Source organism: Mesoplodon densirostris, chromosome 12 (genome assembly GCF_025265405.1).
Source record: "Mesoplodon densirostris isolate mMesDen1 chromosome 12, mMesDen1 primary haplotype, whole genome shotgun sequence".
NCBI lineage: Eukaryota > Metazoa > Chordata > Mammalia > Artiodactyla > Ziphiidae > Mesoplodon > Mesoplodon densirostris.
The window spans coordinates 32488249-32510820 of NC_082672.1; the positions used below are offsets into that span (position 1 = coordinate 32488249).

The following is a 22572-nucleotide window of genomic DNA, read 5'->3' on the forward strand; positions in this document are numbered from 1 at the left end:
TAGCCTGCGTCTATGAACACCAGTTTCTAAACACGATAATATTGTGTTCCAACCAACATTTCAAAGTCAGGGTGATGTTCACGGTTTCAAAATGAACTCGCAAAAACAACAGGAAACTAGCATCAGCTGTCTAACTACCCTGACAGGAGGGAAGAATGGCGTTGGCTGAATGGAGCTCTAGCCGATCACAAGCTACTCATTTACATGCGAGCGTCTCCCTGTCCCTGAAAGAAAAGCACCAGCCTATTGGCTTCCAGATGACGATTTTCAATTCAGGGATGTTTCAGGCATATCGGTTTCAGTTGTGTTGCATTTTTATTTTATAAGTTTGCCTAGTTGTACTACTCTCGTACCAGAAATTAGCATTTTATTACACCTTAGTTTTCAATATAAGTTAATCAAACATAACATGAAGACTTCTACCTAGAAATGAAAAGCCATTTTGGATTTAGTGAGTTTTAGGCACTGCCAGTTTTCACTCTGGATTGCTGGGGAATACTCTGTTTAACATTTATAAATCTGGCAGGTGCTATCAGTGAGTCACAATATATTTGAACTACCCAACAGAAGAGGCGCTGGATGCCCCTGCCATTGTGCGTTCATTAGCACCTGGGAGTCACTGATTCCCCGGAGTTTGCTCTTGGACAGAATCATTATTGACTGTTGTTTTTACAAATGAAACTATATGTATTTTTTCTGGCAACAAAAAAGCAGAGGCGGTCATAATTTTTTGAAAGAGAAAAATGGTAGAAAATGTAAGTGACCCATAATTGCTCTGCTGCTAGAGATAGATAATCCCTTTCACAGTGTATATATACTTGTAAGCACATACTCAGATGCACTCACATGTGTTCTCACACCTCTATTTCTATAGGCTGATCCTGTTGATTCTATCACATATCCGGCTTTTTTCTCCACTTCACAGTACCTTGTAGATAAGTTTGCCCATCATTATCTCATCATTTTCCAACAGCCATCGAATAGATGCAGGATGGTTTACTTAACCCCTATTAATGGGCATTTAGGCTATTCCTCAGTTTTCACAAGTAAATTCACAGCTGCAAAGATTATACTTGTGTGTACATTTGGGGGGCATTAACTTCATTGTTTCTCTAGGACAGATACTTTTAAAAATTAGAGTTGGTGTGTTAAAGGTTTCTTTTTGACATATTGCCCACCTGCCCTCCTTAGAGGTTCTACAAAGTTAGATGCCCACTAGCAGTTTAAGAATATCCCCGTTTCCTCGCATCCTTGCCAACACTAAAGATTATACGACATTTGAAAAGTCTTTGCCAACCTGGTGAGGAAAGAGCATTTGGCCCCTCCCCCCCCTTTTTTTAAATTGTGAGGAAAGAGCGTTTTTTAATTGTTACTATTGTTCATTGCTAAGGAGGTCACAGTATACATATTCAAACATATATAAATATATGTGCACACAAACACAATTTGCATTTCTTTGAATTGCCGGTTTGGGTCCTTTGTCCATGTATCTATTCAGGTGTTTATCATCTTTTATCTTTTACAGAGTTAAGGTTATTAATCTCTTAGTCACAAATGCTGGATGTTTTCTCCAGTTTTTCATTATTTTGGGGAATTTAAAGTGGCACCGAAAAGAGGGGGAGAGAGCAAGACAAAATTGACAAACAGGAGACAGGCAGGCCGTATCCAGAGTTTTGGTTTGTTTTTCAGCCCAAACAGTATGTCACGGAATTTGAGTTAATTATTAATGCTTAAAATGGAAAGATATCTAGCGATTCGAGAAACATCAGAAGCTCTAACACCGAGCATGCTTTCTCTCAAGGCTGCAATGGCTCAGTACGTGCAGCCACTTTAGGGGAAGGAGGGGCTCTCCAAGTCCCCAGTGTCTCTTCCTTCCCATCTCTTCATGTTGAGGTCCCGGTGCCCCGTCTCCCCACTTACATGTTACCCAGCCAGCTTCTGAGGAGTGTGGAGGTGGTGGTTATGACTTTAATGTACCCTAGTGCAGGGTGTATTTAAGAATATGGGAATTAAAAGAATATTTAATTTAAAACTGCATATAGACAATCTTCTTCCCCACCCCCTTTTTATGAGGAAATAGAATCCTAGAGATTTGCCATAGGTCCCTCCTCTATAAGTACCATCAAATACCATCTATGTGTAGAGCTGAGTATAGTTTCATTTGTTTCAAGAACTTGTTTAATGTTAGATATCTCAGATACTAGCTTTTAAATAGTCATTTTAAATTTTAATGTAAACTTGTGGGTAGGTTAGGACAGAATTTTGCTGGGGGAACGAATTAATAAGTCTGTGTGTATGTGTGTGTGTTTTTAAGATACTCCTGTACTCATGAGGATTACAGTCCCAGGACATGTTGGCCCTATGTTTATTTAACTCTCATGCATCAAAATAGTTAGTATTAGAGCAAGTGAGAATCTAGTCTTGTTCTGTTCAGCATGGTAGCCAGTACTCACGTGTGGCTCTTGAGCATTTGAAATGTATTCCAAATTGAGCATTGAAATGCTATTCCAAATAGAGATGTCCTGTAAGTATAAAATAACATACTGGATGCTGCAGAGGTAAGAAAAAATTCTTTACTAATAAGTGACGGAGTTGGGTCTGGAGATGAATTGTTTTGATTCCCACTAACCTTCCTATTTAATGAAAATATGAAACGAACATTAAGTGAGTTCATATATAGTTCAAAGACGTTTTTCTAAAAGATAAGGGTTTTGTTACTGTTTTTCTAAAGCACAACTTTTATTTGATACTACAGAGAAATTTTTTTCATCTCTACTCATGAACCTAAGATTGACAAAAGCTTAGCTAGAATAAAGTATACCGAGTGTGCCTTACTGTAGTCCATTTCTTATTTAAAAGAAGCTTTAAGATTTTGTGGAATGCTTTCATATCAAGTTCTCATAATATTTGAACTCAGCAGAGTGAATGAGAAGACCTTCCTCTAGCTTTAGGGCCAAATACTAACTACTCTTAGAAATCTTTGTCAAAGCTTCAGATTTGAGAGATTCGGGAAAACCAGTTTTTTAAAGAACTAAGAGTCCTCCTGGGATATCACATAAGTGTTATTCAACAAAAGAGAACAGAAAAATGAACCTGAAATTTTTTCCAATTAAATCAGCAGATGAAACTAATGGTGAGGACAGGCAGTAGTGCTTTGTTCCTAGAATACAATTCTGTTTATTTTTCCCCTCCCAAGCCCTTGCTTTGCAGCCTGGCCTTGCCTTGCAGATTAGTTGCTATTACTTCATTCATGGGTTCATTAATGTATATTGGGAACATACTGCGTTCAAGGGACTATGGTCGTTGTGAGAAAGGTAAATGCGTAGGAACAAGTGTACAAATAACATACAGGGTAAAAAATAGTGTTTAAAGAGAAGCCTAGGACTTCCCTAGTGGCACGGTGGTTAAGAATCCTCCTGCCAATGCAGGGGACATGGGTTTGATCCCTGGTCTGGGAAGATCCCACACGCCACGGAGCAACTAAGCTCGTGCGACACAGCTACTGAGCCTGCACTCTAGAGCTGGTGCGCCTAGAGCCCATGCTCTGCAACAAGAGAAGCCACTGCAGTGAGAAGCCCGTGCACCACAACGAAGAGTAACCCCCGCTCTCGCTGCAACTAGAGAAAGCCCGCGCACAGCAACGAAGACCCAACACAGCGATAGATAGATACATAGATAGATAGATAGATAGATAGACAGATAGAAGCCTAGCTAAAGGGCTATGAAAGTGAACAGGAGAAACTGTTTCTGGTTGGAAGATCAGGGAAGACTTCCCCGAAAAGGAGCAGAAAGCTCCTGTGTGCAGAGTGCGGGGAGGATTTGAACATACAGAGAAGGGCAGAGAGGAGAGAGCACATAGGAAAACCACGGGCTGGACATCAGGAGAAGCAAATCCTACGTTGTGTCTGTGTGTTGAATTCCAGCAGGGGCTGGAAAGATTTGTCAAAGGCGAATTGCAAAGGGGATTACACTCCGTGTTAGTACCTTAGTTTAGGCTTTGCTCTATAGGTCATCTGCGTAAGGGAAGAGCATTTTCAGCACCATCCTTCAGTAAGATTAATTTCTCAGTGGTGTGCAGGATTGATTGAAAGGATGCTTGATTGGATGAAGTACCCTGTAAAGAAACCATTATACTGGTTCATGCAATTATTAATGGGGAAACTGAACTGGACATCTCTGTCTTTAAGAGGAGAGTTGAATTGGGTTTGGAAGTAAAACCAGGAATGAAATATCATATGTGAAAACCCATAATAATAGTATCAGCTCACATTTAATGAGTGCCTACTCTGTGCTGAGCTTTGTTGGAGAACTTTCCCATTTATTTCAGTTAGTTCTTACAGTCACTTAGGATGTAGATGACAACACCGAGGCCTGGAGAGGTTAAGTCCCTCCCCCAGTCACACAGTCGGTGACTAGCAGAGCCAGAGTTGACCGTCCGTCAGTCTGAATCCACACTGCGTATTGCTTTGCTGAGGGATTCATGATGGGAACCTTTCAAGTAACAAACTCCCACTGATGTAGTTGAAACACACTTCATTTTAGAAAAATTTATTTTGGACAGAATGTCTTTGAAGTTGCAGCTACGATATGTAGCTAAACGAACAATACAACCATTATTTTATAAAATAATCATGTTTAAAAATGAGGCAAAATTGATGATGCTTTCATTTGACAGGATATTCTGAAATTGCGGTGTGTAGTAATTCTTTAGGTGGAGTGACTGGAATGTGCATAAAGGCTCTAACACAAAGATGACTCTTAGCTTTAAAGAAAACCCATTTAATTGGCCTGCTGAGATCACTGACAGCTCACCCTTTCCTCAGAGGTCAGGGAGCATGACTGGCTTAAAAACTGAAAGAGATTTGACGGTTACAGGGTGGGAGGAAAAGGAGATGCTCTTCCTAAAACGCCCTCTGGAGGGGAAATAACTGCAGCTAAGAGAGGCAGAGACAAGCCTTTTTTTTTTTTTTTTTTTTAAGAAACATCTTTATTGGAGTATAATTGCTTTACAGTGGTGTGTTAGTTTCTGCTGTATAACAAAGTGAATCAGCTATACATATACATATACATATACATATATCCCCATATCTCCTCCCTCTTGTGTCTCCCTCCCACCCTCCCTATCCCACCCGTCTACCTCTAGGTGGTCACACAGCACTGAGCTGATCTCCCTGTGCTATGCGGCTGCTTCCCACTAGCTATCTATTTTACATTTGGTAGTGTATATATGTCCATGCCTCTCTCTCACTTCGTCCCAGCTAACCCTTCCCCCGCCATGTCCTCAAGTCCGTTCTGTACGTCTGCGTCTTTATCCCTGTCCTGCCCCTAGGTTCTTCAGAACTGAGACAAGCCTTTTTTGTTTTGTTTTGTTTGAGAACAAATGGAAATTCAGGGAAAACATCTCAAAATTGACTCTCCTGGAAGCAAAAATACTTAATTGAATTGTGGTGCTAGCAAGCTTTGAACTGAATTTTTGTCTTTGAAGTGAAATTATGTTGGCGTGTATGTTAGCAAGCACAATATATCTGGTACTCAGAGGGGACAGAGATCAGGGGGCCAAGCTTGTCCTGAAAGACCTAAATCTGAGACATGAGCCTCAAAGGGCCCACATGAGAGCCTCCTAAGAAAAGAGCAACCCCCAAAAGAGCATTAATATACTCAGGCAAACCAAGGGATACAAAACCATTTTGCTGAATTATTTGTAGAAGAGATATTGAGTGCCATTTGACCGAAAAGGTAAAAACACTAGATTTCATTTTTCCTTCTGTATTCAGAAGCCACAGAAATATCTGTGAGAGCAGGAAACGCCAGTAGGTTAGGGAGCAGATTCCATAGAAGCAGTTCTCAAGCTTAATGGTCTCAGGAACACTTAAAAATTATTGAAGAGCCCAAAGAGTTTTTTGTTTATGTGAATTTTATTAATTGAAATTTGATCTATTTATATTATAAATCAAATAGTTTTCAAGATATTTATTCAGTTAAAAATAATCACCTAGTGAAAGAAGCCTGTCTGAAAAGGTATCATGTACTGTATGATTCTAACTATATGCCATCCTGAAAAAGGCAAAATGACTAAGACAGTAAAAAGATCTGTGGTTGCCACTGACCCCACTAGAAGAGTCTCTAAATATTGGGAAGCTATCAAACTCAAGGTGGCCGAAATACAATTTCCAAGAGTTATAATTTTCACATGAAAGCTTGAATTTTATCATTGGCAACAAGTTCTGTCAGTTGTTTGCCTTGAAGTGACAGGCTCATCTCATTTTCAAGAAAATGCCTGCCAAATATCCAAATTGAGCAACGTCATTTGTCAGTAATTCTTTCAAGTAAAGAAAGTGTTTTAATGAAAACAGCAGCTTCAACTCACAATTCAAACATTCATACAAATTCACTTTCCTCCTAGACATCTACTGTACTTCTCTGTATGCAGCAGGAATGTGTTATGCATACGTTCCATTTCATCACATAGAATATTAAAAAGATGTACTCCAGGGTAGAGATGTAAGAAAATTAATATTCTTTTCTGTTTCATCCAGGACATCCTTAAGTGAAACTGGCTTGCTTGCTTGCTTGCTTTTTATTTCACTGTGAGTGCATGGTGGTAAAGAATGCAGTGACTTCGGGTACAGTTTGGTGTCACTGCCTTGACCTGTGCTAAGATGCCAACAGGTTTACTGACCATTGTTTCTGCATCATCAGTGAAAATGTCCACACCCGACAAGGGTAGAGAGTGTCTTAGGATGATTATGAAATAGTTTTGACTTTATAACCCCCTGCAAAAGCCATGGTGACCCCCAAGGTCTGCAGACCACAATTTGAGAACTGGTGGGTCTAAATTATAGTGGTAATACAAACATTGTAAGAATTGACTATTTCCCGGTCTAACCACAGAGAAATTTATCATACTTGCATTTTTGGCTCTAGGATTTTATATTCTTACAATGAAAATTCTGTTTTAAAATTAAATATGCAAATTGAGAGCCAAGGAAGAATAAAATGAAAGTTTAGAAATAACCGAAATTCATAAACTGTCACATTTAAAGCCGAATTTCACACGGACCTCATGTTTATTTAGGAAATAGTTGCATTGTGCCTTACATAAATAATTTACTCATGTTTTCAAAATCTCAAGCTATATTACTGCCCTGTGGTAATTGAATCTTCATTAATCTGAAAGGTTGTGTTTTCTTCATTATTTTAACTATTTCAGATCAAAGCCACAGCTTTGCATTTTTATTGAGACTCCCCTCTGGATGAGTGCTTTACCACTTGTCATTAGGATGATTTTTTTTTAAGTGCATATTTGCTGTTCACCAAATCTGTTTCTAGAGTAGAGCATGCTCCAGATTGAGACCATGTGAGCCCCTGTCTCTGGAAACTCCGAGGTTGTGCTTTTCAGATGACTTCATAGAACTGTGCTTGAGCTTGACTAATTTCCCACGGCTCATCAGGCACACTGAGAAAGATAAATTGAAGACTGCACTGGACACTCTGTAAAGACTTAAGGCAAAGTAGGCAACCAGCATGTATCCTTGAAGAATTTAGCCATAGAATTAGACCTGTGATTAGATGAAACAGCTACATTGACCTGTTCTCACAATGGCCAAAAGAGGGGGACACAAGCTAAGGAACGTGACTTTAGTAGTTAGAAATGTTCAGTGACATTGTATAGTCTGGGGGTGGGAAACTGAAGCAAGGAAATAGTGGTTTGGGTTTTTTTTTTTTTGTTTACTTGACCAAAATTCTGATAACATAAAATATAACTCATACTTAACAGCTATAACCATATCCAGACTCGAGGTGAATGATGACACTGTCAAAAGTGAAAGTAGGTTGAATTAATTACGATAATTAATATCTGTCAATTTGCATTGACAAAGAATCCAGAAATCTGTGTCCCCACCCCATTCATTTCTGTCCTCCACCCCATACATCTGTATACTCATCTTACCTATCAGGCACTTTCTCACTTTCTTGCATCTTTCCTCATTCTTTTCTCCCAACCTGAGGCAACTTTTATTCATTTCAATGAAGTCAAAATTACTTTTTCTTCTTCTTTGAATCTAACTTCAAAACCTACATTGGTTTCTCTTTTTTTTAGATTTTTATTATATGAATTACCTCTGGTTTTATTGATTGATTGATTGATTGATTGATTGATTGCTGTGTTGGGTCTTCATTTCTGTGCGAGGGCTTTCTCTAGTTGTGGCAAGTGGGGGCCACTCTTCATCGCGGTGCTTGGGCCTCTCACTATCGCGGCCTCTCTTATTGCGGAGCACTGGCTCCAGACGCGCAGGCTCAGTATTTGTGGCTCACGGGCCTAGTTGCTCCGCGGCATGTGGGATCCTCCCAGACCAGGGCTCGAACCTGTGTCCCCTGCATTAGCAGGCAGACTCTCAACAACTGCGCCACCAGGGAAGCCCCTACCTCTGTCTCATAGTTAACTTTTTGGTCAGATTCTTATTTGCCACTTGTTTCTCGTGTGCTAGTCAATCCTTCAGGTATTTTAAGGCCCTCAAGGGTGGATCAGGCTCTCATGCTTGTCTTCTGGCAAAATACTGTTTACTATAGAACCAGGCAGATGGGAACTGTTTATTACTTGATTTGGAATTTGGTGAATCTTACTTACATTTTTTTCCCAAACCTGTCTTTGGAATATTTAAGCCTTGTCTCTTTTTTTTCCTCCTAGAAATTCATTTTATAGACAACATTCAACTTTGTGAACCTGAAAACTTTTGACCATTCCAAGTCTTAATGCCACACCACTGCTCCAGCGAATTTATACTACGACTGGTAACAATGGCCAGAAGCCTGAAGAATTAAAATGCCAACACCAAACCTTACCTTAACAGCTCTGGTCTATACCGTTCCCCCGCATTTTAATATATTATTTTGTTTTATAACCACTTCTAAATATTCTTGGTTATTTCTTTTCTTTGTTTTTTTTTTTTTTTTTTTTAGTTAGAGAGTTTTGTTTTTTGTTTCCTGTTTACTTTGTGTACAACTACCTGCTTTCTGTGACTCATTTTGATCAAATGATAGTGAACAAAGCCAGCCCCAGCTGGTAAGGTGCTGTTCACTGGAACAGGTGCTGTTGTGCGGAAAGGAGACTCTGTGACTAATTTCGATAGTGGCTTTCCTTCTTCCGGATGCTTCCCATTGAGTTCTTACAAGTCAATATTTACAGAGTTCTCAGTTTGCAGTAAATATACTTGTATGAGAAAATGTTAATGCAGATTAAAGGCGTTTCTTACATCGTGAAAATTTTCTAATGTTTGAGAATTTCATTGGGGCTATTTTTTGATATTGAACCCTTTTGACTTTCCAGTACCGTGACTTTTTACTTTTAGCGGAAAGTCCGGGAATCTCCAAACTGGAGAATTATGATGAAGTTCACTGACCACGCACTGTGTTTAGAGGCCCTGTCGCACCACAGTGCCGATGCTTCTCAGACACGGGCTCTTCGGCAGCATTCCAGAAATAGGAGGGGAGAGAAAGCGATATCTTCCCTCCTACTAAAATATTCAGGCAGCTTAAAAACCTTAGTGCTTTCTTTCTTAACATGTCCCACTTTCAGTACTTTCCATTATTTGAACACTCGTGTAGAACACTTTGCTTTGTATTAAACCTCCTTGTCTCCATGTAAAACTGACCTTTTGTTATCAAGCAGGTATATCTCTTTCAGATAGCGTGATGATCCACACAGGTGTGAGGTTGCCAGGACGAGGAGTTAGGGCCGTGGTGGTTTTTTGACGGTTGTAAGAAGGCTACACCATTTAAAGCTGACACCAGAGACCTGATAGGGACTTATTAACGGTATTGAACAGTCTTTCCTTTGCTTTGGCCCTATGTATAGTTATGATGCCAGATTAGATTCCTAGCAGCTTCAAGTTGTATTAAATGATATTTTACTTTCTGTAATACTGTTATAAAATAAAGTTTGTTTATTCTCTAAACTTGTCACTTCTCTTTTTATGAAGGTTTAAAAAGATAAGCTCAAGTCATACTGTCAGTCAGAAGTTCTAGTATTTTGTGGGATGTAGCATTTTTAAAATCTGTTATTCAGATCTTTTATAATTTCATGCTGCTGCCAGCATCACCGATTTCAAGTGGCTAAACCATTGTCAAATGTTTGTAAATCTATTTAGAATGCCAGTTCCTTCTGCTTGGTTACATAATCCACCCCAGCTTGTACAAGTTCTCCAAGGCATATTTTTGCTTGTTTTCTTTGTGTATTTTTTGTTTTGTTTCAGGAAGTATCTTAGCTGCACCATCTGAAACCTTGTCCTCTGCTTCAGTTTTGCTTAACAGTCCAGTGGGTCTTAGTGCATCAGGCAGAACGGGCTCTGCTGAGGGCTGCGTCCGTTTCTCATCAGGATGGTTCATTGTGAAGCTTTTGCCCAGACACATCAGATGAAGTGCTGGATTTTCTTTCAAACGTTAAAAAGCATTATATAGCAAATGACCAACAGCGTGTGGTATATTCCATCTAAAACGTTCTATAGAGTGTCTTTCCCTAGTTGTTTAAAGTGAGCATGTTAAATATAATTTGCATGACTATCTTCTTTGGGATCGGTTCCCACTGAATTATCTCTCACCTTGTGAAAGATCTTTCTCACTTTCTCTAGAATTATTACAAAAACAACTCCTCTCTGGGGAAGCATATCTCAGCAAGCCAAGCCTTAGAAATATTATGGAACCAAATGTGACTCTGTAAATATAATTTTCATCAGAAAGTGTGTATGTATAACATTTGTCTTTAAAGCAGAGGTTGATCTGTCAGGGTTTTTTGAGAACCACATCCTTCCACGTGGAAGGAAGTGATAGGAGGTAAGTATGTCTATAGCAGCTCCAGTGGAAGAGGACATGCATTGTTCAGGCAGGGCTCGGTTTTATCTGCTGAGATGGCAAGGACAGAGTTTGGGGTCCCAGAGGCATCTGAAGTATCTGTGGGGTCTTGATACCTGAAGAGCAGCTGAAAACAGTGTTGATCATGCCACCTGTGACTATGGCAGCAAGACTGTCTATTTTAGTATTTTGTAGTTCTTGCAAAATAATGCTCAGGATGTTATAATCTCATTCTGTGAACTGAGCCTTCAAAACCCCAAGTGATAGAATAAGAAAATAGGTCAACAGGGTTCCCTGCCGTGAGACATCCAGGCGCTAGTTGTTTATCTTAAGTCAAAAGCAATATAATGTGGGGGTGATAAGCAATCATTCCTTTTAGTTGTACAGGGTTTTTATGAGTATTTCACATAAATCTTCCAGCGATCCTGTGTGGAACACAGGAAACAGAGCAATGCCTTTTCCACAGGCCACAGCAGGATAAAAAATGATGTTGTTAAAAAAAATGTATAGAGTTGGTGAATTTTTGGCATTTCACTGTTGTGAGTAGCTTCTGTTTTCCTTTATGATGCACATAGCATTCCTCACTGCATAGATCACAGTTCATGGAGTGATCATCCCCAGGACTCTGGCAATGAAGCAAACTGTAGCATAACGACTGCCCAGCATGGACTTCATTATGTTTTCCCCTTACTTATGGATAAAATTATATAGTGTTTGAGAACATCATATAATTGAGAATTAAAAATAATAGGATAAGGAGGAGTGTGTCGTGGTTTAGGTGAAACAAGATTGGCCGTGAGTTGATGATTGCTGAAGCCAGGCAGTGGTAAATGGGGGGTTCGTTATATCATTCCGTTAGAATATTCCATGGTAAAAGACTAAAAAATGCCATAAAGCCCGATAATTTTGTAAAAAGGTCCTGTCTCCATGTACTGTGAGGTAGTACATTGCTCTTCCGGGTATGGTGCTCTGGTCAGTTTCCAGCAGAGTCTTAACGCACTTGCAGTAGAGAATAGGACCGGGGTCTACAAGGTCTTGCATGGATCCTTGCATGCGCGTGCACCTGTTCACGTATCTGCCGGGATTAGGCCACGATGTGGAGCTGGCCCCGGAAGAGAGCACGGTCGGCTGGCAAATCTGAGGTGTCAAACTCCTGACCCTTGGCCACAGGGTCAAAAACACTGACCCTCTGTATAGTCATGATGCCCAATTAGGTTTATAGTAACTTCAAGTTGTATAAAATACTTTGCTTCAAAAACACTGGCTTCAGTGCTTCGTGACCACCTAGAGGGGTGGGATAGGGCGAGTGGGAGGGAGATGCAAGAAGGAGGAGATAGGGAGATATATGTATATGTATAGCTGATCCACTTTGTTTTACAGCAAAAACTAACACACCATTGTAAAGCAATTACACTCCAATAAAGATGTCAAAAAAACAGACTGGCTTCAGACTCCTACAGATGGTGTTTGCCCTACTCTGAGTAACTGAAACCATGTGTCTTCAGTGAAGGTACTTAACCATCTATAAAGGGAAGGTAGTAATACATCCCAGTGTAGGGGTGTTCTCATGGTTAGATGGAGTAAAAATGTATAAAGTGCCTGGTGGAGCTCCTGGCACAATAATGCCCTCCAAAAAAGTGATTGCTATGAGTATTAAACAGCACTGTGCATGAGTTAACCCACCAAAGGCAAATTATGGGAGATACTGCCAGTCTGATCTGTGTTCTTGTGAGAACTTTACAGAATAGAACTCTGTACCCTTAGGAACTAGGTTACTTGGGAAGCCTGTGGGAAGGTTTTGGCTTGGAAGTTGTGTGGACCCAACTTCCTTGTGAGCCCTGCAGTGTCAGGAACCCCTTATGGTCTACTCATTCTCTGCTGTATGGCAACTAAGGTGGCGAGTGTAAAACAGCACAATCCTTTCCTAAGACTCTGGCTGCAGGCTTCCTAACCACAGATTCCTTGATGGACTTCAAGGGGCTAGGCTTTCCCACAGTATATACAAAATCATGGGTATATGCATTTTTCCTACAGAAAAAAAAATGTTTCCTATCTTTAATTAAATTCTCAAAAGGCTTCTTTATTACCTAAATAAAGGTTAGGAATCTCTGCTCTTAAGAATCTAGGTTTTGGAATATGGATTTGAAAATTTTTTTAATGGAAAGAATTTCAATCTGGTGTTAATTATACATAAAATTTCTTAAATACATATTTCCTGTTTATGTTCTGCCAGGGTGAATGCCTTTGCATAAACTCTGATAAATGCAGAGGCCTCTTCTGATTAGCACACTAATTATAAAGTCAGAAAGCAAGACTCAGAGCATTTGTTTGGAAAATTCTAACTTTTTATAAACAAGTCAGAAAATTGATTTCCAAATTGTGTTTAACCGTTATGAACTCTTATTCTGAGATACAGTTTTGCCAAAGACTTAAGATTCCAAGGAAAAGCTGTTGTTGGATGTGTGAACTTGCTTATCTGTTCTCAATTTTCCAGTTGCTACTAAATTATATCTAGAAAATACTGGTGGCTGTTACCTGGTCAGATTACTTGGAAGTTTTTTTTTTAAGGGGTGTAAATAATACTTCAGAGAACATGATGTGTGCCCTTCCTTGCTCCATTTTCTGTTTTATCAATGTGTATAAGCTCAGAATGTGAAGAAGCGGTCATGGACTTGTAGTGTCCCAAGGCCAAATTTCCAAATTACCAACACAGTTAACGAGAGAGAGAGAGATGTTATTAACAATTTTAGGTTAGCTCTGTAAAAAAATTTTTTTTTCATTGAATAAATGGCAGTGTAACAGAACTTACAACACCCATTAAAGTATTTTATTGAAGGTCTCATGTTGGGGAAACAGAATTGGGAGTTTGCTCAGATACTAGAAATTAGAAATAAGGTTAGGAACTGTTGAGGTGAAACCACTTAGGAACATTTTTGGCCCCTGATGAAAGGCTTTGGAGCACAGGAGGAAACAGAGTATAGGATAAGGTAAGGAGACCACCAGCCTGGTCTAGGTGGCAACAGCGATGACAAGGAGGCAGGCAGTCCAAACTGGAAGGAACTCTTACCCTGTACTCTAAGCAGGTGGAGAGCAAAGATGTGACCGGGCAGCTGATTGGCTGCGCTCTGTGAGGGACTAGTCAAATCCAGTACAATGCCTTCAAGCAGGTGGTAGAAAAACCCTTGGACTTGGTCTCTCTGTAGGAAGACTAACGTTTCTGTTCCTCTCTACATGTAAAGAACATTCATGACTCTACTCATGATTTCAATGGACATTCTTTGTACTCTCATCTCATTCAGCAGCAACAAAGGAATCAGGTCTTGCTTTACACAACATGTTTATGTTGAGAACATGTATGTTTTGAGCTCCTCTGTTACCATAGTAGCTGAGGTGCATTTTCCCTGGTAAGGCAGAGGTGGTGGAATGCATCCACCAGAGTCATCAGTCAGGCTTATGTTGTGCCTGTTTCCAGAAGAAGGTAGAGCAAACCCTGGTGGCTGAGCCACAGATTTGGCTGGCAGCTGGGAGTACGATGCATCCTTTCCACACCTTCTGTCCAAGAAAGCATTTTACATAAGCTGATTTCCACCAGAGGCTAAAAAGAGATCCCTCTCAGAACTGAAAGAATATTGTCATTCCTTCCATATGGCATGCACACTTATTCTAAATTACCTCAGTCTGGAAGCCCCGGGAGACATTTTCATTGTAATCAAATGCAATGAAATACAGAAATGAGTGTCTCCAGTTGAACAGTGAGTTTTATATTATGCAAGAAGTGCAAATGGAGGCTAAATTCACTGGATGCATATGAAGAATTTGAGACTCGGGGAGGGGGAGAGAAACAAAATATCTGGCACTAGTGGTGCATTCTTGCTTTGGGTCGGCCAAACAATCTTTTGCATGTTTGTATTTCACTGCAGAAATTGGTGTATTTCTTACAGGTGAACAAATTCATTATGTTTTATAAAGTCTAATAGCCCGTTGGATTCAGATGCAAACATAAGAATACAATCAGACTTACACTTAGGACATGTTAAGTGTCTTTTGTTAATGTTAGCTAGGAAAACTGAAGAGCCCGGTAGTAATCACAATCTATTTGAACTACTACTTTGAATTAAATGTTTCTTTTCAGTTATCTAGGTTGGCTATTTGGGGTTCCCACTGGAAGAAGAATTGTGCTAATGAAATGTTGACTTCTTTCCATATTTAGAAGTAGCTCCCCAATGTTTTGGTTTTAGAGGCAAAGTCTTGAGCTATTCTCCATGTGAGTCCTATGAACTTTATGTTCTTTCCTTTTCCCACCAAGTTGCCAGTATTTCCAAGTCATGTCATGCTGAAAACTACTTTCATGGTGACCCATACCGAGTATCGAGAGACTCTGCTTGTTTTGTGGGTTCTCACAATGATGATGCGATTTGTGAAAGCAATTGGGAAAAGGGGAGAAGCAAACCAAGGGCCAGAAATGATGCCTTAAAAGGTGTCATTTCAGTGTTGCCGAACTTCCAGGGAGGAAGTGTGAACTCTCACAGCAGGAATCCACAGGCACTCATCTTTTGCTATTTATTTGATCTCTACCGGAGTATCTTCACCTCCAAAGTCAGAATAATGCGGGCTTCCACGGGATTATGTAATAATGATGCTTAAGAATTTTAGTTTGAAAATAGTGCCCTTCAGAGTAGACATAGTCCTATAAAAGTTAAAAAGTTACAATGTGCCTAGTTCGTAGAGCACATCCAACAAAATCTTACATTCTTGGGACTCGCCGAAGAACTGCTATTTAAGTCAAGTCTCATAGCTGTCCTCTTGAACCACTTCTCAGAACAAGCATCTTAGTATTCTTTTTGTCTTGCTGTGGTTCTAGTTTATTAACTATTTGCTAAGCCATTGACCTTCGCTCTCTGACCAGTAGAAATTGACTGTGCTTTAGCCATTGATCAGCCATTGATCAGTCCCCAACAGTCACGTCCGTTTCTCTCTCTGGTACCAGGAAGAGCTAGCCTTACGATTGTGTTGGTGATCAGGAGTCTGTGACAGTTCTTCATTAACTGAAAGGAAAAATACCAGTTAATACTGTGGAGGCAGCTGCTTGCCACTGGTCATTTACAACTCCCCAGGCGTTATTGGTCAGCATTTCTACTGTGGTGGCCCCAGCAAGTTACAGAAGTCATTGTCATCAGAGCAGGTCCTATTGCAGGATCTCTCCTTTCCACCTCAACCACTCCCAAAAGAAATATAAATGCTTATTTCTAAGGAGTGGTCCTGGTTAGAGAGGGCAAACTACCACTGTAATAAAAGGTGTTACATGCTAAGTATATTTTATATTCAGTAGATTGTGTTGACTAAGTGTATTAAGGCTCCCACATTCAATAGGCATTTATTAAGCATGTCTATTACCCAAGACCCGGGGATATGCAAATGAGTAAGATAGGGTTTCTGTCCTGTTCCTCCCCGCCAAAAATGTGTTTGGGTGTTTGTAAGTCTTTAGACCAGTCGAATTAGTCTCCTTTCTACCTTTTGGCATCTTTGATTGAAAACTGAGTGTCAACTTTTCGCCACTTACATACTCCTTATCCCCTTAAAATATAGCTTCAGTTAAAGCTACTGAAATATTAAAACTTATCTATGATGTCCTAATTACTAAATCTGGTGGCATTTTCCAATCCCCAGTTTTCTTCTCTGTAGCATTTGACATGAGCCCCCTTTCCATGATGCCCACCCCCAGTCATACTCCTCCCTTTGGCTTTTATTATGTATCATCTTTCTGTGTATTCTTATCTGCTCCTGTAGCTTCACCTGTTACCTCTCTGGCAATAGAAAATTTGAACTTTAGCCCTGAAATCCTGACAATTATCCTTTGAGATCTTCCTGGTACGTCCAAAAAAAAAATTTTTTTTTCTCTTCCTCAGCACCACCAACATGCATAACTGAAACTATTTTTTACTCTTAATAGTTTATTTTCAGAATTGTAATTAATCAAATTATCCAAGCCGGAGACAAGGAGTTCATAATCTCATAGGAGATAATGTACTTTAGAGAATTGAACCTGAAAATGTTCTTTTTGGTTCCCACATCAAATCCCAGCAATTTATTCTTTGCCAGGCCCTTTATATGTCATGAACTCTAGGACATGAGCACTCTCTCTGACCTATTCTTTTCTGATTCCACACTGCTTGTCATCTCAGTTGAGAGAGGGTATATATGCATTGGATGGTAACAGGTCTTAGGTTACATGCGGCTCAAGACTTAACAGCTAACGTTTCTTGATCACCTATGTGCCAGACACCGTGAAAAGCCTTTTCTCATTTAATTCTTGCAATGAAATTATGTTGTAGTCACCATTATTATTCTTACCTTACAGGTGAGCAAACAGAGGCATAGAGAAATCAAAATGAGGCAATTTGCCCAAGATCATAGAAACTGATGGATTCAGGATTCAATCCCAGGCAGTCTGACTCCAGAACCCACATGCTTAGCCACACAGTTTCACTGCCTTTCCACATAGATTATTGCTAGTTCAAAGGTATTGCTTGAGATAGCTCATGCCTTAGATTGTAGACTCACTGAAATATGAGTAACTTCTTCTCTCTTATTCTTAACTACTGAAGGCTAACTGCACAACAGGTGCTTTGAATGAGAAGCCAGGATACAAATTCTAGAGTGAAAATGGGTGACCTGAATAATGACGTTGAAAGAATAGAACTAGAAAATGGAAAACTAGGAGAGAAAGCAAAACCCATCATTCCTCAATGAGTTATATCTACCAAGTGAACCAAATATCTGCGCCAGGTGCAATGAAGAGAGCTAGAGAAATAATTTATCCTTCTCCTGAAAGAGCTTGCAATTTGGCCATCATTTCATTTTAATGGGTCTGTTAAGGACAGTGCAGAGATTAGACAGGTGAGATTAGACAGGTGGCCATGAAAACATCCGAGTTTGTAACTGTAGAATATTCTGCAGGCAATGAAGTTTTCCTTCTTGGGCCACAGGTGAAGAAATGTAATCTTCTTGACTCAGAGCTAAGTCTTTATGCAGAGGAATCACCATCATCAGTAATTAGCCCTGTTACAGAAAGAGATTGATCGAGTCCCCTCAAAACTTTTATAAAATTCTTGCCTTGTTTAATTCTCCCACTGTTGGCTCTCATGTTGGTGATGTTTATTTGCCTGGGCCAAGAGGATTCCTCCATTCAGCAGATACCTACTGGACACCTACTCTGTGTTCAATACTCCAGGGGTAGTGTTTTGGCTGAGAGGGCTAGCTCTGGAGCCAGACAGCCAGGGTTCAAATCCTGTCTCTACCATTTTCTCGGTGAGTGACCTTGGGTAATTTACTTAATTTTAAGTAAATTTTATATAATTAATTTTATTTCTAAATAAAGATCAATAATTTTATCTTTAAGTTTAATAATAGCTACTAGATATATTTTAATAATAGTTATTATAATGACACAAACACTGCCTTCTTAGAATTTATAAGTCAGCAGGGGTCATAATGACCAATGGTTGTTCAGAACAGGCACTGTTAAGAACCTTACGTGTATTGCCTCACTTAATCTCCACACCAACCTTACAGCTATGTCCTGCTATTATTTCTATCTCACAAGTGAAGAAACTGAAGCTTCAAGAGATTAGGTAGTGTGGCCATTGTTACAGACCTGGAATTCAAACCTCCATTTGGTTTGACTCTGTCATCTGAGATCTTAACAATTTCACTCTGCTAACCCTTAACTTACTCTTGACTTTTAGAAATGCTTATCTGTTTCCTTTTGGATTGCTGACTATCAAAACATATATATAAAGTTCAGTGAGAGATGCCTAGCCGCACTGTACATTTTCCATGCTTTAGTTAACTGTTTTAGAATGTCAATTGCTGAAGGCCAGAACCTGATCACTTACCTGACCTTATTTTATTTTATTTTACATCTAGCTTCATACAAAAACTTTCAGGCATTCAAGAGACACAATTTCTTTTCCATAGTAACTATTTTTGGCAATGTTGGTTATTTTAGCAAGCAATTTGTTCGTGATCAGGGTGATAGTATTTTGAGCGGCACTGAAAGTAGCAGTTTAGGAATCTCAGGACTTGGGGAGATAAGATAATCAAAACTTCCACCCGAGGAGAGGTGACATGTCCCTGGCAGTGGTTGATGCAGGGTTTGGTGATGGAAAGTTCTAGACTCAGACCTCCACCTTAAGAGCTACTCCTCAAGGCAACTGACACAGATTGAAGAGTGCAGGATGTTAGAGAATTTTCTTTCTTCCTTTGCGAGAAGATTGATGTTCTCTACATACTAATTAAATTTACATGCACCATTACCTCCTAAGCCTTGAAGTACGGGGATTAATGAAGAATGATTGTGATACTATCACCTGCTTTCCGTCACATCTTAAAATGCCTCTTGTTTGATGGACTAGGATTATGAGGTAGGCAAGATGACTTTCTGTACCAGGATGCAGGAATCGGGGGTTCTGTGAACACACTAGTTTATCTGTCAACGTCCCTTTCTTTACAGGGACAAAATAGGGATGATTACACTTGCCATAACCCTGGTTGCAAGATTAATGACATGACATTTGACCATCTGTTTAAAATTTTTAAGTGGGAGCTGCTAAATAGAGATTCAAACTGGTGATATCTTCTTTGGGGCCAAGTGTTCTTATTTGCCCTCAAACTGGAGAGAAGATATTACTACTTGCCCTTAGGAAAGCAGCTACAGAAAGAACTATAATTTTAAAATCCACATGTTCTCAGGGGTTTTTTAATAAGAAAGGAAAATTTGGAATTAAAGGGATCACATCCACATAAAAATGAAAACATGTCTAGCCTAAGGTTATCTGCTAACACTGGAAAATGTAATCAAGAAAAAGGATACACAGATCCCATTGGGGGAGGAGGGAAATATAAGCAAAGGACGGTTTGAGGAGGGGTTTTCAAATTTGTTTTTAGTACTTTAATGACATCATCCAACTTAAGAAATATTACTGGTTTTTGATATTGCTAAAATAGCTATTAACCTCTCGTATTAAACTAACATTTGCTGGGTACATTATTAACACATAGTCTATCAAATCACAGTGCAGTTTCATTCATTTCAATTACAGCAGAATAAACAGGCTCAATCCAGGACCCAGCTTTCTCATGTCCCAGTCACTTTAAGCTTCCTGAGGGTTTTGTTTTGTTTTGGTTTGGTTTGGCTTTGGTTGTTGTTTTTTTTAACATTAAGACCCCAGTTTCATGGTAAATTTACATCAAGCCATCAAATATCTATTAAGGCTTGACATTTGCCAGACACTGTGATAGCACAGTGTTGGCACATTTTCTTAGTAGAAGTTCAGCAGATGAGGAGTGTGTGCACACACAGGAACACACGGGCACGTGCGCGCACACACACACACACCTGTCAGGTTCAGACGGCAGACCAAGAAACACATTGTAATGTTTGTGAATCTTTCGGCCTGAGAGACAGAGACAAGCAATCACATGTCCAAATTGCTGATTCACACTTTGCCTGTCTGCAAGGGGCTGCAGTTAAGGGTGCCCACGGCATGCCTTCAGAGCCTAGCACGTCATCCACATTGCTGGAAAGATCAAATTTTGCCACGTTCACCACGGAAGATATCTTAAGGGGGGTGCTTATTGAGAAGCATCTACATATCAAAAAGATGTGTGGCTCCAGGCCTCCCAGAAAAATGGACAGTACATGGACTTGTTCCAAATGTGTGCCATGGGAAAGGACTCTAACCCCTGCCTTGTGTGGCTTCTGACTTACCCTCCATCAGCTTGATCCTGAAGTAGGCAATGAGAAGGAACAGCAGCAAAGTCACGGGCAGGAAGATGCCAGAGAGCAGGAACCAGCCTGGGACCTCTCTCAGGAACTCCAACAGTACTGGGCTCATTGCCATATCACACAGACCACGGATACCCCCTCAACCCCGGGCTGGTGGGGTTCGCACTCAGATGAGGGCAGCTTCGCTGAGTCCACACTTGTTTTCTTCTGGGGCTCTGGCCTTTGCTCAGCACGTCTCAGTGGAACTTTTTGTGGACTTTGCTCTATTTAAACAGCCCCATGAATTCTGAGAGGGTTGCTGGCAGGTTACTCTGTAACTCAGCTACAAAGTATCGAGGAATTGAAAGGTGATTCTCCCAGGCCATTCCAGAGATGACTATTTATCTGGCAAGGTTGGGAATGACACCAGGAGACCTAAATTTCTTTGTATTCAGCTCATCTGGTATGAAAAGTACCTGACTTTAAGCAAACCTCCTTGCTGTATATATTCTACCAATATATGCCCAGACGTAGGAAGAATTTTTCCTACATTTTCTAAATTTCAGAGAAAATATTAATTAGTAGCTATGTTAATGTACCTGTGTCGAGAAAAAGGGAATTTTCCTCCATACATAGTTTATACAACTAATAGCAAGGAAGGAGAAACAATTTTCTTTCCATATGTACAAACTCTTCCTAATATGTCCTACTGTGAATGCTTTTCTGAGAGGTACACTGGTTTATTCAGTTATTCAACAAAATTTTAATTCTACTACAACCCAACCTCTTGACTAGATGCTGGATGTACAAGAAAAAGTCATGGTACCTTCCCTCTGAGAGTGGAGGCAGACAGAGATAGAGAGAATGGCCATAAGACATAATGGTGGAATGGATGGAAATATGGGCCCTGTTCCTTCTCCCCCCAGTACATCAGTTTGTGCTCGCTGCTTTAGTAGCTGGCACTCTCAGCTGCTTCCTGCTCACACAGTCCTGTGGCCCACCCTTAGCAGTAGAAGGTGCCCCCTGAATGATAGTGATGTGGCTGGTGTGGTAACTACCAAGTTTCTGGGAAAAGATTAAAAGGACAATAGACTATGTTGACGCTGGTTTATAAACTGAGTTGAGTTGCCATCCACTGCTTTAGTGAAAAAATTTTGAAGATACTGGTCTACTAAACTAAAACCAACTAAAAAATCCTTTTTATCATTAAAAGGCCTCCTGGAGGATTTGGAAAATTTGGGGAGGGAGATTGGCAGCCACCTCCTTGGGCTGATTTCTCTTCTCATGTTTTTACCCTGTCCCCCATGGCCACTTGGGTGAGTGGCTAGTGGCTGCCCTATCAAGGGCATGCTGCTGTCAATGCCTCCTGAATTTTTCCATCAAGGGTTTTGCATGTAAATGCAGAGTTTTACTCCCAGCTGTAAAGTCAGCACCCTAACCTATAAAACAATAAGAATGGGGAGGGTCTCTGGGATGCCTAGCTGGCTTCCTAAGCAGTAAACAGTAAATAGATTTCTGTCAGATCTACCCCTACATATTTCATATTTTATGCTATTGTAAAGAGTGTTGCTTTTAAAATTTCAATTCTTGATTGTTTGTTGCTGGTATTAAAGGTTCTCTTAATTTATTAAATATATCACATCACTGGGAACTTTTAGAAGATTACATATTAGGATTTGTTAAACACCCTTTAGAGCTTAAGAACTTTTATCAATAAAGACTCTTTTCCAAATTCACACTGGTTGCTTGGGTTAAGTAGCCCTAGCAGGTAGAAGGATAGAGATGTTTGAAACACTGGTAATCAGTCTATTTGATTGACCAGAATTTGGGGTGGGGTTCCATAGAGTGTACAATATGCTACCATAATGACAGCAGATTCTTTACCTAGCTTTTTACCATGTGGTGGGTGTAATCATTTATGTCACTGGAAAATGTACATCTGTGAAAATAGAGGGACA

At 40.0% G+C, this 22572-nt stretch overlaps 2 protein-coding genes across 20 annotated transcripts in view; one reads left to right on the forward strand and one right to left on the reverse strand.

The window, feature by feature from the left end:
* EPB41L2 (erythrocyte membrane protein band 4.1 like 2) overlaps window positions 1-22572 on the forward strand; it is a 272775-nt gene that overhangs the window by 204892 nt on the left and 45311 nt on the right. For 11 of the 19 annotated variants that reach the window (XM_060114850.1, XM_060114843.1, XM_060114846.1 and 8 more), the window contains one exon: window positions 8690-9942. The exons of 1 other annotated variant lie outside the window; for it this stretch is intronic. The gene's annotated coding sequence lies outside the window, so the exon portion shown is untranslated. Of the gene's footprint in view, window positions 1-8689; window positions 9943-22572 lie in introns of those variants that run through there. 7 more of the 19 variants (XM_060114852.1, XM_060114854.1, XM_060114853.1 and 4 more) reach the window with 2 other exon arrangements.
* On the reverse strand, window positions 15808-20750 carry SMLR1 (small leucine rich protein 1). Its single transcript, XM_060115435.1, has 2 exons — window positions 20618-20750; window positions 15808-15893 (listed from the first exon to the last, which is right to left on the reverse strand). Exons 1-2 carry the CDS (start codon window positions 20748-20750, stop codon window positions 15808-15810), a joined length of 219 nt encoding a protein of 72 aa, XP_059971418.1.